Source organism: Clarias gariepinus, chromosome 17 (assembly GCF_024256425.1).
Source record: "Clarias gariepinus isolate MV-2021 ecotype Netherlands chromosome 17, CGAR_prim_01v2, whole genome shotgun sequence".
Taxonomy (NCBI): domain Eukaryota; kingdom Metazoa; phylum Chordata; class Actinopteri; order Siluriformes; family Clariidae; genus Clarias; species Clarias gariepinus.
The window spans coordinates 9,780,072-9,795,157 of NC_071116.1; the positions used below are offsets into that span (position 1 = coordinate 9,780,072).

At 37.9% G+C, this 15,086-nt stretch overlaps 2 protein-coding genes across 2 annotated transcripts in view; both read right to left on the reverse strand.

Moving 5' to 3' along the window:
- Positions 1-674: 674 nt before the first annotated feature.
- Positions 675-3,337, reverse strand: tpst2 (tyrosylprotein sulfotransferase 2). Its single transcript, XM_053515976.1, has 5 exons — positions 3,193-3,337; positions 1,978-2,525; positions 1,441-1,758; positions 1,101-1,299; positions 675-988 (listed from the first exon to the last, which is right to left on the reverse strand). The coding sequence occupies exons 2-5, from the start codon at positions 2,472-2,474 to the stop codon at positions 923-925; spliced, it is 1,080 nt and encodes a 359-aa protein (XP_053371951.1). The 5' UTR covers positions 2,475-2,525; positions 3,193-3,337; the 3' UTR covers positions 675-922.
- Positions 3,338-3,454: 117 nt separating this feature from the next.
- LOC128545564 (seizure 6-like protein) overlaps positions 3,455-15,086 on the reverse strand; it is a 63,563-nt gene continuing 51,931 nt past the window's right edge. The window contains exons 9-17 of the mRNA XM_053515975.1: positions 14,607-14,745; positions 14,086-14,282; positions 9,171-9,365; positions 8,118-8,309; positions 7,840-8,034; positions 7,011-7,046; positions 6,628-6,742; positions 4,698-4,797; positions 3,455-4,590 (exon numbers count right to left, since the gene is read on the reverse strand). Coding sequence (XP_053371950.1) covers positions 4,561-4,590; positions 4,698-4,797; positions 6,628-6,742; positions 7,011-7,046; positions 7,840-8,034; positions 8,118-8,309; positions 9,171-9,365; positions 14,086-14,282; positions 14,607-14,745 — 1,199 coding nt within the window. The 3' untranslated portion in view covers positions 3,455-4,560. The remainder of the gene's footprint in view (positions 4,591-4,697; positions 4,798-6,627; positions 6,743-7,010; positions 7,047-7,839; positions 8,035-8,117; positions 8,310-9,170; positions 9,366-14,085; positions 14,283-14,606; positions 14,746-15,086) is intronic.

The window sequence follows — 15,086 nt, forward strand, 5'->3', positions numbered from 1 at the left end:
AGCCAAAGAATTAACACTATTAGTTTGTGTAGTTTTGTATATAATAATATAATAATTTTGTTTTACTTGAGTTATTGAAGCTCTGCAAATACTGCATTATCTTGGGTTATTTTTATGTGTTGTGATGTTGTCATTTCCTTTAAATATACACTCTAAATAACAATATTTATATTTTGAATTTAGGAGAAATATTGTCAGTAGTTCTTAAAAAATTGAACAAAACTGTTCATCTCACCAGTACATGAACTCACTCACTTACTTTATCCTGTATTCAGGGTCATGGGGGGCCTGGAGCCTATCCCAGGAGACTTAGGGCACGAGGCGGGGTACACCCTGAACAGGGTACCAATCCATCGCAGGGCACACACACATACACTACAATGCCAATTAGGAAAAACCCACCGAAGCACAGAAGAACATGCAAACCCCATGCACGCAGAGATGGAAATCAAGCCTGGCTGGGAATCAAACCCAGACCCTGGAGGTGCAAGGTGACAGTGCTAACCACTACTCCACCGTGCCATCCAATACATGAAAAAAAAAAAAAAAAACTGATTATAATTTTTTTTAGAGCGGTATTTGCAAGAGAAGAATATTGTTTATGTGTGTGTGAAAGGCCTAGAATGTATTATGGTTTATTTGACTTCTCATATACAAAAAAATAAAAATCAGGAAACAGTAATTTTGTTATATTTATTAATTCAAACATATTTTTTCCCTTCATTTGTCAAAATGCAAAATGCATAAATTAAACTACAAACTTCAAGTCCTGGTTTGACCCTGAACTCATTTTACTGTATGTGTGGAGTTTTGCAAAATCTCATAGCATCCATGTGGGTTTTTTCACAAAAACCGTCAGCAGGTGTGACCCTTGTGCACATCTTATAAAATATACAGAGGGACCAGATATAAACATAGAGTTTTATGTCATACTTTCTTTTGTCGGTCTTTTCAAATTTGCTGGAGTCTTAAAATCACCCTTGAGCACCTGTGAAATCAAGGAGAAAAGGATTGTGCATTTCAGAACTCGAAGCAAAGTGTTGTACACGAACATAAAACATCTACAGTGTGAGCTATGACAGGAAGACTTATGTCAATACCTTTTCTGTATTAAGAATGACTTCAGGATCTGGTTGGCCATAGTCTGGGGGATTGGCAGCAGGGTCATATCCCAGCTTGTAAAGCATTGGAGCAATATTGTCCATATCCTTTAGAACATCAGCTGGAATGTGGCCAACCCAGCGACTGAGCGCCTCTAAGTTGACTGGTTTGATGACCTGGTCAGTGGAGCGCTCGATTCTGAAAATCACAGAAATTGAACGGTGACAAATGAGAGTAACAGTTGTGTACTGGATCAAATACCATTACAGAAATCAAAATAATTTTTTTTTTATTATTTAGTTATGTATTCTGCATTCCTTGCGAAAAATAAAAACTGACCGAGATAAAGAAACTCCTCCAGGCTGTCCAATAGCTTTCTCATGGTGAAGTACCCCCTCATGCCACGGTACATTCAAGAACTCCAGCACTCTCATCATTGTGGCTCGTGGCTGCAGGACCAAATTTTCATAGCGAATGGTCAAACAGCGTGAAGAACCTACCAGGGTACACTGAAATAACATAACCTCTATTGCTTGGCTCCACTTGCTAAGGCAGTCCCTGTAGCTGGAAAGGTCAAAACCAGCTATTGTAACTTGTCTCGAGATCATAGAATGCACTGAGGCCCGGCCATCACGTACCATGAGAACAAACTTTGAGCTGAAATCATAGTACAAAATAAACTCGTTAGAGTAATTATGGTGGATAGTAACAAATGGATTATAATCAAACGAAAATGACAAGAGAAAACACTTAAATAATGTAAAGTTACAATGAAGGAAATGCTAAAAGATATTTGAATATTGTCAGGTTACTCCATCACACTCTATTTTAAAAAGTTGTTGAAGATACACTATAGCTTTTATTCAAACCTCTTACTTGGGAAATAATCTAGAGAGGTAGATTGAGCTCTTCAGTGTAAACGGGTCCTTATTGCAGAGCAGCGGTGCAGGCTCACCATGACGAGCTATGATTTCGAGCAGGAAGCCAGCTGTAGCTGAGTCCAGTATCTCCTGAGTGATCTGCTCTTCATTCAGGGCCCAGCCCTCTTCTGTTGACCTTCTCCAGCCATGGCGCAGAGCCAAAATCCGGGGGATCACCCGAGTCTCCTCTCCACAGCGGATATCCGGATGGGCATCAAGCATGGCACGCATTAGCGTAGTCCCTGAGCGAGGCACTCCTCCAACAAACACCATTGGCGAGTCCTGGCTATAGTGGTATAGGGTCTGATTGCTGCCCTTAACTAGTACTGATACTCTAAGGCTACGAGCATATCCATGCTGGCACATAAGCATATGGTACAAAGCTTTCACAGTGGCATACACTCCAAACAGACACAACAGCAGTGTGAATCCCCGTCGTACAGACAGCCGCATCACTCACTTTGATGGCCACTGTATTCAGAAAAGCCATCAGACAGCAGAAACCTGTCAGTGTGAGCAGTTTTACACATGAGCAAAAAAAAAAAGAAAATGTGTGAAAATTAGGAACTTATGCAACTTCCTCTATTACAGTCAGTTACAGATAATCTGTCTTCCAGCATTCTTTTTAAAGTGTTTAAAAATGATTATAGTGGCCCATCATATAAAAGTAACATCATCTTTGTATGTTGTATACTGTACAAGTTGTTTTGATAATGCAATGATGTAACCAGCAATGCTAATTGCAGAACTACAAACGCCATATCATGTGCAACAGTAAAAAGCGCAACCTGCAAGCACTGCTCTATTGCATCATTTACACAGCGAGTGCCCTTCAGCCTAAATGATGTGTAAATTAAGTTCAATAATGACCAAAAGTGTGAAAAAAGGCCTGCTTTGAAATCTGTAAATGAGCACATTTTTGTACTTCTAACATCTTAGCTAAATCACTTCCTGAAACAGATTCGTCATATGATAAGCAGGCTTGCTATTATTATTTTTTTTACCTTCTTTAAAACAAACATACTGTAGGAGATAAAATGCATAAGTGTTGTTGGGCATGTGAAATACAGTACTAATTCTTATAATATTTCATAAAGTGACACAAGAGGTCACAGAACCTGTTTATTTACAATATTCCTTAAAAAGACAAAGAAATGTTTTAGCAACTTACTCGAGACAGAAATCTGGTATTGTGTACTTAAAACTGCAACTTCCTTATCTTAGTAATCATAGTAATACATTCTTCAGCCATTTTTGTTGTAAGTAGCACGGAAGGCAACGTGAAATATACCAGCTCACATAACATACTGTACAAGCAACTTCAGGAAGTAGGCGGGTTGTAACAACGATTTCATTTCGTGTTTCGACAGGCAGTTTTTTTTTTTTTTTTTTTTTAAATAACAGGAAACAGAAGAGACTTACTGAAAATGCACTATGTTGACAAAGCTTTAATAAATAACACAAGTTTATTACGAAAGTTATACAAGCTACCAATTATTTTAATTCTATGGTTTTAACAATATTCTGTTTACATGTACATTAATAATATATATATATATATATATATATATTTACAGTTCTGTATACAAGTCTTGAACCACCCCTCATTCCTTCATATTATAATAAAATAAAAAAGTCAATTAAAGAAATGGAAACAAATGTTTTAGTGCGCAAAGTGGATAAAATGTTTTCTAATAATAAGTGGTTTATGTAATAATTTCCCCTCTCGTCTGTTCCAACCACTCAGCATTCAGCATCACCGGCCTGATCATCAGCCATCATTTCTGACCACCTTAAGTTATATATTTGTTTATGCTTAAATGATTAATAGGCCACTCTGTGGTTTAACATTAAGAAATTGAAAAAGAAATAATTTTATACTTTTGAGCTGGTTACTGTAGGTACAGGACCTGACTGAGAACGAGAGCCAAAAGGGATCTTCAGGAAGCCTGGAGATTCCTCAAGAATACTTCTAAAAAAACTCAAGAACGTCTGGCTCTTTGGAGGCAAAATATGAAGAAATGAGGGAGGAGTCAATACACAGTGTGAGATACTCACAGTGTGAGATAAATACATTTTCTTTTGTACTGTGACATCACTTGCATGAGAAAAATATTACTTTCAAACCTCCACTACAAACTTCTACAAACTTGTTTGTGTACAAAGCTTTAAAATGACAGACAAGAAGTCAGGGCCCAGACCAGACAGAGCGACGGACAGACATGTGCCCCACACCACACACACACACACACACACACACACACACACTTAAACAAGACAACTCCTGTTGTGAATGCATAAAGCTCAATTTGGATAGTAAAACCAGTCTCTTTTTCAATTCACCTTCTAGCTCTTTTTCACAGCCACCCTTTTCTGTGACTTCCTTCTCTCTCTCTCTCTCTCTCTCTCTTGCTAACTTGATTTGGCTGCATTGCATCCTGCAGATATTAGAGGTTGGGGGAGGTGGGGTGGAACTGTCAGGAGCTATATACATCACTTCCAGTGCATTTGAAAATGTATCCACAACAACAGGTCTCGCTCATATTGACACTTCATATTCTCTTGTGTCCTGCAAAATATGACAAATAATAATATTTATGCAAATAAGATTATTCACTTTCACATGCTATTTGCTACACTAGTCTTTAGGTGTGATCTTTAAAGAATCATACTCACCCCTCCGGTCTCATACAAAGGATTATCAAACTCGGTCTCCACTGTGATCTGTCTGTACGGGTGTGGGTACATGAGAGGCAGGCGCAGGTTTGAATGACACCTGGATAACAACAGTAGAATAAGTTTCAGAATTGGAACAGAAAGTAAAAGCATTGGGTTTCATAACTGTGCATACCAGCCACGTTTCTGTATATAATCCCTTGATCTTACTTCTCGAATACTAAGGCATTTACATTCGCAGCATTTTCAGTATCAGTCTAAAAAACAAAACTCTAGTTGAGGAGGTGATATAGTAAGTAAAACTTAGTTGTTGTTTTTTCTCAGTACAAGATTGTTGTCAAAAAAAGTAATGATTTAGTTATTCCATATAGAGGTGCCAGTGGCTCATTTTTTTGGACATCTGAGGAAGTTCGTTATGTTACTTACATCTGAGACAGGACAAAAAAGGGTTATGGATGCCTTCCTCTTTTCCTAGAAGATGATGGGACTAGTCAGTGCAAGAAAATTAGAGGAAGCATGGGGTTGTCTGGGGTGTGTTCCTGTAAGTGTTTTAAGGCAGATGAGTGCTGGTCCATGTTCGTAGGCAAGCATCAGTGTTTTAAATCAGATGCAATTACGAGGATGCTTGTGCAATGAACGTAGTGATGGTGACGAGTTTGCCATCAATGATTTAATAAATAGGGAACAGCACCTTAATGGCCTGCGTGGATAAACCTGGATATTGTTTGTTGTAACAAAGAATTCAGTATTAGTGTGTCAGATTTGCAAGAGGTTTCCAGGGAGACCACAAGATCTTGACATGGCAATAAATCACCTGGAATAAACAGCAGTTCCGTTTTTTTTCCTGGAATTAAGTTTTAGTCGAGGATCTGCTATCCTTAATAAGAAGTTTGCCAAACATGCTAAGATCTAAGCAGAAACATGAGTATCCGAGGGAGAAAAAAACAAAAAAACAAAAAAAACAAACAGCAGCGGTATGAAAACCCATGTGAAGATACAGTATGAACCTGACCAAGAGATTAACTACAGGGAGAACAGAAGAGAATTACCGATCCATCTGCATGGAGCATCAATACAACATCATAAAACTTACCCTCCAGCTAGGAAACAACCACTGGCATGCTGTGCCACAAATTCCAAGACTCGTAAGAATGGACAAGAAAGTCTTATGGTTAACTGTGTCAAATCCTGCTGAAAGGTTGAGGAGGACGAGAACTAAAGACAGTTTAGCTGAATAATAGCCACAAGAGTAGTTTCTGTGGAATGCCTCGCTTTAAAGTCAGACCTGTTAGGACTGCATGGGTTAGAATGGCACTGTATTGTACATTCAAAAGTAGGTGGTGCATGATCAGTCATTACAGAGCCATTGATGGGGATGGTAATGTCTTTTAATCTTTCCATCATAAACAATGGCAAATTCTTCAGCACTCAGAGAGAAGTTGCTGTGGGTTAAGAAGTGGAGAAAAGATGTTGTGGAGTTTGCAAAGATTTTTGAGAAAAGCCTCCAACTTTTCCCTACAGAAAGCCATCTTAGCAAAAACCGTCACCCAATAAAAAATTGGACAGAAGAGCGCATTAGGAGATGTGACCCATGCTGAGTTGTGATTTCTTCCACTTTCTCTTTGTTGTTCCTAATCCTTGGATTGCTGCACAACATATCTGACAGCTACGGAGCAGGGGAAGAAATCGTCCACGGTTTATAGAGATAAAAAAAGTCTCAGTGTAAAAAGAGAGGAAGGTCTGTGTGTACGTATGTGTATCTCTCAAACACTAGAGAGTAAGGTCAGGGTCTGGAAGGGATGATAGGGTGTAGGGAGATACTGTAGGGAGGAATAGGAAATAGAGGATTTGGGGAGTTTCAACAAATGACACCAGTCAGATCTACGGTGTATACTGTAATCTATTCAACCGTTTAAATAAGTTTGCTAACCTTCTAATATAGATATAGGTGCCTCCAAGAAAAATAGATAGTAACAGTACTAATATGAATATGCCCAGAGCCATGCTTCCCCCATCCAGCGATGACTCTGTTGTAGCCTCTGCGACTGGAGGAGTAAAACACATAAGCAAAAGTCAAACAATAGAAAAATCCGGTCTTTTTACACCAAATAGTAAAATATGAAAGTGTTAAAGTGATGAACGATATAATGTTCATGAAGTTCTATGGATCTTAGCAGTGGTCATTTAAAACACATTTAGTTCTCTTGGTTGACGTAAAGTTAAAAAGTCTACTAAAATCAATACTTGAGGCATTGAGGCATTAGTAATTAACTACAAAATAATTACTATGAAAAACACAAAAACAAGGCAAACCTTCCAAAGCGTGAGTGCCTGAACATTCGTGGATAGCTACATTTGCAAAAAGAAAAGAAAAAGAGGATATCAACATACCATTTTATATATACACCACCGCTCAAACATTTGGGATCACTTTTTAACTCCATGGTTGTTCCTGATTTAAATTTTTTTTCCCCTACATTGTAAAACCACGCTGAAGGCGTCCAAAATATGCAATAATCTACGTTGAACAGGTAATGTTGAGATGTGTCTGCTACTTATGCTCTGTAAAGCCTTAATAACCCTGCAGTAGAGCCTGTAGCCTATCCCAGGGCACGAGGAGGGGTACACCCTGGACAGGGTGCCACTCTATCGCAGGGCGCACACACATACACTCACTCACACTCATTCCCAGTTTAGGAACGCCAAGTAGCATGTCTAATCTGCATGTCTTTGGACTGTGGGAGGAAACCAGAGTACCCAGAGGAAACCCACCAAGCACAGGGAGAACATGCAAACTCCATGCACACAGAGACGAGAATCGAGTCTGGATAGGAATCAAACCCGGACCCTGGAGGTGCAAGGTAACAGTGTTAACCACTACACCACCGTGCCACCCCAATACTGTTCTTGCAAGGAATATTCCAGACAGGTGCCCTCTGTGACTTAAAATAACAACTGACTATAGTTGTTACATAATTACCTAATTCCATGTGTGTTATTTCTTGGTATAGAAATCCCCAGTATTATTGGAGAACGTAGAAAATACATCATGAAACAAAAACAAAGCAATTTGCAAGTGATCCTAGAGCGGTAGTGTGTTCACATACAGTTACATATAATTATTATGTATGGCATGCTTTACCTCTACACATGGGTAATGGTCCACTCCAAAAGGAAGGATTCCCAAGTATACACTTGATCGTAATCTCACCAATGAGCTCATAACCTTGATAGCACATGAAGTTCAGGGACTCTCCAGGCAGATAGAGACGCTTAGACAGAATTTGATAGCCATTGTCTGGCAGTCCAGGATTCTCACAGGACACGGACTCTTCCACTGGGATAAAATCAAAGAACGTGAGGAAAACAGAAGGGATTTCAATTCTAACAGAATTTTCATAAATCAGTTATAAAACTCACAGATACAATGTGGCAAGTGGGAGGTCCATACTGGAGTTCCAGGTTCACGGCCATAGCAGGTTAAAATGGCACCACCTTGCAGTATGTAGCCTAGATTGCAGCTGTACTGGATTGTAGTTCCCACAAGCAGTTTGGGATCCGAAAGCGTCCGTACAGAATGCTCAACATGACCTGGGTCTGTACAGTACATAACTAGCAGAAAGAGAACAGACAGGACGGATTCAACAGTCTTGCTTGAGTGCTGTTTTTGTCTCCAATCTGCAAGTATTCTTATTATTATCATTTTCTTCTTCTTTTGTCATCCAAACTCCATGTTAACATCAACAAGCAATATTGAAAACTGAATATAAAAAAAAAATACAATATTACTTAAACTAATTTTATAACCATCATACACTCTTATCATTCTAATTTCATCTCTCACTTTACAAAAGCTTATTTACATTACAGTAATTTACTACATTCTTTATGTTAAAATAAAACAGCAGACTATAGTATATACGGTACTATACGAGTTTTCATTTACCTTGGACACACATTTTGTTACGTTTCTTGTTTATAGACTAATAGAGACACATAACTGTCCAAGAAATCATCAAGCAGCCAACTGTTTAGTTATATTTGGTCCCCTGAATGTGAATACAGTGGGATTAGAATCTAAGCTAAGATTAACTCACTCACTCTCCATCTATACTGGTTTATCCTGTACACAGGGTCACAGAGCCTCGGAGCTTATCCCAGAAGACTTGGCAGGGTACACACACATACACACACTCATTCACACACTACAGGCAATTTGTAAACGGCAGTTAGGCATTTTGGGACTGTGGAAGGAAACCGGAGTACCTGGAGAAAACCCATCAATCACAGTAAAGACCATGTACACAGACCCAAAGGAGGGAACCGAACCTGGGCCCTAAAGGTGCATGGCGACATACAGTAGCTACAGTAACCACTAAGCCGTTGTGCCACCCAAGATTAACTCACTATGGAAATATAATAAACATTGATGCTGTGAAAGTACAGCCCTATAACCACTGATCCTAGACTCACTTTTCTCACAAAATGGTGGCTGTGTACTCCAGCTCAGGTCCAGCTGACAGATAAGGGTCTCTCTGCCCACTAGGTCATAGCCTGGGTCACACTGATAAGTGATGCGTGTTCCTCGCACCAGTGCAGTGTGTGAGGTCGTCTTCCAGCCGTTCTGAATCTCAGGCAGGTCGGGGCAAGAATCATTACGAGACACCTCTAATAAAAAGACAAAAGATCACTTGGTTACGTTAAGAAATGTTTTTTATGCATTCATTTTTTTTCTCCTTATTACGTTTTTTTTTTCAGATGACCTAAATATTTTATTTTAACTGATGAGGTGCCAAATTCTACTTTCACACTTTATGTGATTATATAAGTAAATTAGGCATGGTTTTATGTAATTATATCATAGCGTTGCCATTGCAAGAAATGTACAAACTCAGTACATTTGTGGTGTGTGTAAACTACATAATAATGATCAACACATCACAATATATTATGCCAAATTTATTAAAAAATAATTTTTTATATGCTAATAATTAATACTTGTATTAAAACTGAAATTAAATTTCAAAGCAGTGTGTCCAAGACTGAAGTTTTCCCCAGCGGTCGTGCAAATGAAGCAGAAAAAGTAACAAAATAGTATAATGAAATAGTTATCATTGTATTTTTTTAATTATTTTTTTCTTTTATTTTTTTCACTAGAAGGGTCTGTATATCCAAACATGTAGTCAACAGCATTCCCTAACTGTTTCTCTTCCAACTATGCTAATAATTAAATTAATTATAATATGTTATACTATTTAAATACTGTTAATTATAAAACTTTATTGTGCATTATATTACAATGCAATAATAATTATTATTTTTTAATAGATTATATAACTATAATGCTTTATTATTATTATTATTTTTTTTACATTTTTTCTCCTCATTATTCTGCTTCTTTACCATTAACAAGAAATTTTCTAGATAAAGAAAAAATAGCCTTCATGCTAAAATGCTAACATACTGTACTGTAGCTAATACTCACTAGCTAACATCCTAGCTAATAGGCTGCCAGCATGAGAGTGCATAAAATACTAGGGAAAAATGCTGCGTACCTGATATTTTCATTCAAATGAATTATTTTAAACAATCATATAATCTGCATGATGAGTGAACCATTTTCAGTGGATCAGTAAAACACAGTTGGCTCTATACGGTACTCATACAAAAGACATACTGTACCAAAGGTCATCTTATTAAGAGACGGAGTTTAAATAGGAATATATTCGAAACAGCTTAAAGTGCTATGTAATACTCCACCCAAACTTGTCACAAAACATTGCTCTGGTAGCAGGCTGAAAGGCTGACTCTGACACATCACTGATTTACATGAGGGTTCAAGACTACAGTACTTATATTAATTTCTATTGATTTTGTTGGCGGCCGTGGCATGTACAGTATGTAAATGTACAGGAGGCGTGGACTCTTTTGACTTCATTTTGCAGTGATGGCTGGTCTTCTTTTTGGTAATTCAGATTAAACTAATAAGCCAAACTTTATTGTCCTCTGGGATCATGGGGTCATACTCAGGGGTCACGATCCAGTGACAAGCCGGCCACAATAAGGAGATCACTGAAAAAAGAGGAATCTGAGAGCCCACATGATGTCAGAGAAGAGACTGATAGAGAATGTAGCTTAGCTGGGCAGGCTCCCATATCGCTGTAAGCAATAAGCCCTTTGACACATAGCCCAGAGATGTACATGGTGAAGTGGCTCCCCATACCAACCACAAAGGTGCGGGGAAAAACCATAGCTCATTGCTACAGTAAGAAGACCAAATGGCTCAAAGCATTGACAATAGCTGTGCAGCAAGCAATGCTTTCAATCTAGCTAGATGCAGGAACTGAACAAGAACCCCTTAGAGCAGTAGCATGATGCACAAGACAGCAAAAACAATACCAACATAAAAGCCCCTCACCACAAAGTGCAAACAAACACAAAACACCATGACAAGCCCTGGCCTACTGTAGGGTGCAGGACTGGATTCAAGTGAAAGTTGATAAGGAGAAAGGAAACATGCACTAGCAAATAACCATCACTGCTTTTCAGACAGTACAGGCCGACAGACACTGAGTAAGACCATAAGCTATTTGTTCTCACCCCTCCCATCATCCAGCAGCAGTCTGTGACCAAGAACTGTGTGGAGGTGGACTCAGGAAGCATCAAAGGGAATTCAATAGTGTTTTTTCACTCTATTTAGATCGTATAGAGTCAGCAACCTTGATACAAGATAAAAGAGATGCTCTCTCCTCTCTCTTCTTTAAACTGTCTTTCAAGCTAACAATTTGGTTGAAAAGAGGAGACCTATTTTTCTCTTATCTGAAGTCATAAAGAGAGAATGCTCATGTCCCCTATGCCTTTTCTGTCCAAGTTTACTTTTATATTTGACAGTCAGTGATACAACTGGGGCTCCATGAACTGTGAAACTTAGTTTTTTCAGGAAGTGAATCCATGGATAGCTTAAACAGCAGAATCTGTCAAGGGCGATGTCTGGGGTTATTCACACATACTGTATCCTTCAAAGACTCAATCTGCATTCTTATTGAACCAGTGGCAACTCCAAGTAAAGTTGATTGTACACTGTGATTTCAGCAGGCTTTTATGGGTTTAACCTGTCACATTCAATATACAATATGTCTTCCTCTTAAAATCTGTGGTCTAGTTCTTGTGGAAAGTTACCATCTCTGTTTCTACCCAGAAAATACCTACAGTATATTACCACAATATCCCTATATTTAAAATACAAACCATACACAAAAATACAGAACGTACATGCAAGTAATTTGCATAATCGGAATGTCCAACCTAGAAAATTTGCTTAGGCATTTGCTGAGAAATCCATCTATATTTTTATATTTTTTGTTTGTTTTTGGATTTATTGCCAAATCGGCTTCTCAGGCTATCTCATGCCAAGATTTACATCAAATATTAAGCTGATTTATTATGTCATGAAATTGTGAGTGATTAAGAGAGTAGTGAGAAAGTTAAAAGGATATAATAATAATAATAATAATAATAATAATAGATCACATAATAGCATGGTCTTTGTCAGAAAAACAAGGTTTTACATTTGGTTCTTTACGTGTACTTTCGACAGAAATTCTGGTTTTGCCTTGCAGAATATGTTTTTTAAATCGTGTTCTGGTAGTGTTCCTTTTCTTATGGTGTTAAAACTTGGGCAGTCCAAAAGTATGTGTTTTATGGTTAAAGTAGTTCTGCAGCGTTGACATTTTGGGGCTTCTTCATCCTTTAATAAATAAGCATGGGTAATGTTTGTATGGCCTATACGGCACCTTGTACAGTATATACTACCTGGTCGTGTCTTGATTTAAATGGGTGATGACTTCTTTTTCCTACCACTGGGTTTATTTCGAATAGTTTCTTGTTTTTGTACTGTTCTCATTCTGCTTGCCATTTTTTTGATATATATTGATTTATACGCTAACTGTTTCTGTAAGGGCTTGTCTTGCTGCCATGTCAGCTTGTTCATTTCCCATTATTCCACTATGTCCTGGAATCCAGTAGAAGATAATATTGTGATGGTTCTTCTGTAGTTGGTTTGCCTTGGTTAATATATCAGCGATTATTGGGTGATTTGTTTTCATAGATTCCAAGGCTTGTAGACAGGATTTTGAATCGGTGAATACTAAGGCGTTTTGTTCACTTTTTTTTTCAATATGTTCAGAGCAAGTAACAGAGCTCGAGCTTCTGCTGTAAAGCTGGAACTTTGGTCAGGGATACGGATTCCGTAATGGTGTTGGTCCGTTATTGCTGCTGCAGAAGCGTGGTTGTCCATTTTTGATCCGTCCGTGTATATGGGTTTATGGTAGAGAAAAATGCTTTTTATTTCGAGGACTTGTTGACGGAATATATACGGATGAGTTTCTACCTTCTTATTATAAGTCCTATATTTTAATATTTAATATAGTATGTAACTTTCCTAGCATACTGTATATATTGATATGACTTTTTAATTCACCAGCTATTAAAACAGAACGTATGCACAAACACACAAATGTTCAAATCATTTATATGAGTTTGTGTCACCTCAAGGTTTGAAACTGGATAAGTGAAGGAGTGGTATCTGGGTTTGTACTTAGGCCATGAGCATGTCCATGTTCTTATTAATAGGACAGCAGCAATTTCAACTTGTCCATTAGCCAAGACTCAAAAGAAAAGTGTTTCTGCAAGAGGTTCCATATTACTGTATATTAGTTTGCCATGCTACAGGGCATAAGAACCAATAAATAAAAGCTCACATGCACACTGACATTGAGTCTGTTATGGTCCCTGAGCATCATGCTACAGGGATTGTTACATGCACATTAAAATTTAACATCTGTAACATTTGCTATTTTTGAACCTTTATGTGCTTTTCACTACTGGGAAGTTAATGCTTTATTGATCCTTATTTTATTGCCATATACCTGAAAATTCTATTAACAAACTGTTGGAAATATCGTTTTGAATAAACAGTATTTTATTGCAGTCTGGGTGAGAAAAATTACCTGACAGGTTGTCAATAGTCTATGGATGGAATTTCTTTTGTTAGTTGATCAAAAATGTTTGCAAATTGAATGTAAAAAACTAAATTTAAAAATTACCTCAGGTTGAACTAAATAACACAAGGAGCATATTATTATGTACTGTGGGAATTGTGTGAATTTTAGCTCATATACTTCCATAAACCTCACTTATTTATTCTTATATTATATTCAATTATTCCGATTAGTGCTGTAAATCGGTGGTTTCCAAACCTGTTCCCATTTGCTTCTTTACTGCATATTAATGTTTTCCCACTCAGGAAGTGCCTATAAGCTTTGCGAGATTAAAAGATACAGAAATTTCGGTAGAGGGGTGCTCCAGGCCCAGGGGTGTAACCTCTTACCCACATAGTTGATAATGAAACCCTCTCCCTTGCCAAACACCAGGCCGGCTGGGTCAGAATGGAAGGTGATGGTAAGATCAGGAGTAGAGGAGGTAAGCTTAAACGGACTGTTTCCTCCCACATATTGACCCAAGATCCGTGTGGTCACTTCATCGCCATCCAGAATAGTCAGCATGTCACTGTCACTAAGATTCAAACTAAAAAAAGAGAATGTTAAACATTAATTTTAATGGATAATATATTTAGGAAACATATAATGCCAACAATTTACAAATAGAATTAATTTCTAAGGAAACTAATGTAACTGATATACTAGATTTAACCAGGCTTCACTCTTTGTTTCATATACTGTATGGATTAAGTAGATCACAACAACAAAGTACTTCACTTTAAAACCTTTAAAAGGACTTTACCCTTTGAAGGGTAGAGCCTATTAAAGAACTCCACAAGAACAAGGAACTATACAGAAACATTTTCTGAGACTTGTATGTGTTTGAAAGTGGATGAGAAAATGAACCCACAGCTGTACATCCAGCAGGATACGCTTTTCCTCACCAACATGAATCCTCCAGCTGCAGTCCTCACCTTCACCGTACCAATCAGGCCAGTTTGGGGACAAAATTAAGCCACTGGGGCCAGACAGGTCTCCTCCACATAAAGCTGCATATATAACACAATATAACACCAATTAACACCACTTGCCAAGTTAGCAACAAATTACCAAAACCAGTTGTACTGGTCGATGTGCTCGATGTTTCTCTGGAAATGTAATCAATGTACAGTACATGTGAAAGCTAAGTCATGGCAACAATCAAGCAGTTCAGAAGCAACTGTAGTTAGATATTTTCCTACATAAACAGTAGGGTTGTACAGTATTTCAAGATTGCAGCTTGCTCAGATTACTAAAACCTGCGTAATATTTATGCTGCCTCTTGACTTACGCCCTTGTGGTCGAGGGTTGCCAATCTCCATGCTCATGTAAAATTAAAGCAAATTTTTAA

Excerpts from the sequence above, each read along its gene's own strand:
- tpst2 (XM_053515976.1), bottom strand. The coding sequence starts at position 2,474 with ATGCGGCTGTCTGTACGACGGGGATTCACACTGCTGTTGTGTCTGTTT. Across the intron at positions 1,759-1,977 it reads CTCTCTAGATTATTTCCCAA|CTCAAAGTTTGTTCTCATGG; the intron begins GTAAGAGGTTTG and ends CTATGATTTCAG. Across the intron at positions 1,300-1,440 it reads GGAGGAGTTTCTTTATCTCG|AATCGAGCGCTCCACTGACC; the intron begins GTCAGTTTTTAT and ends TGTGATTTTCAG.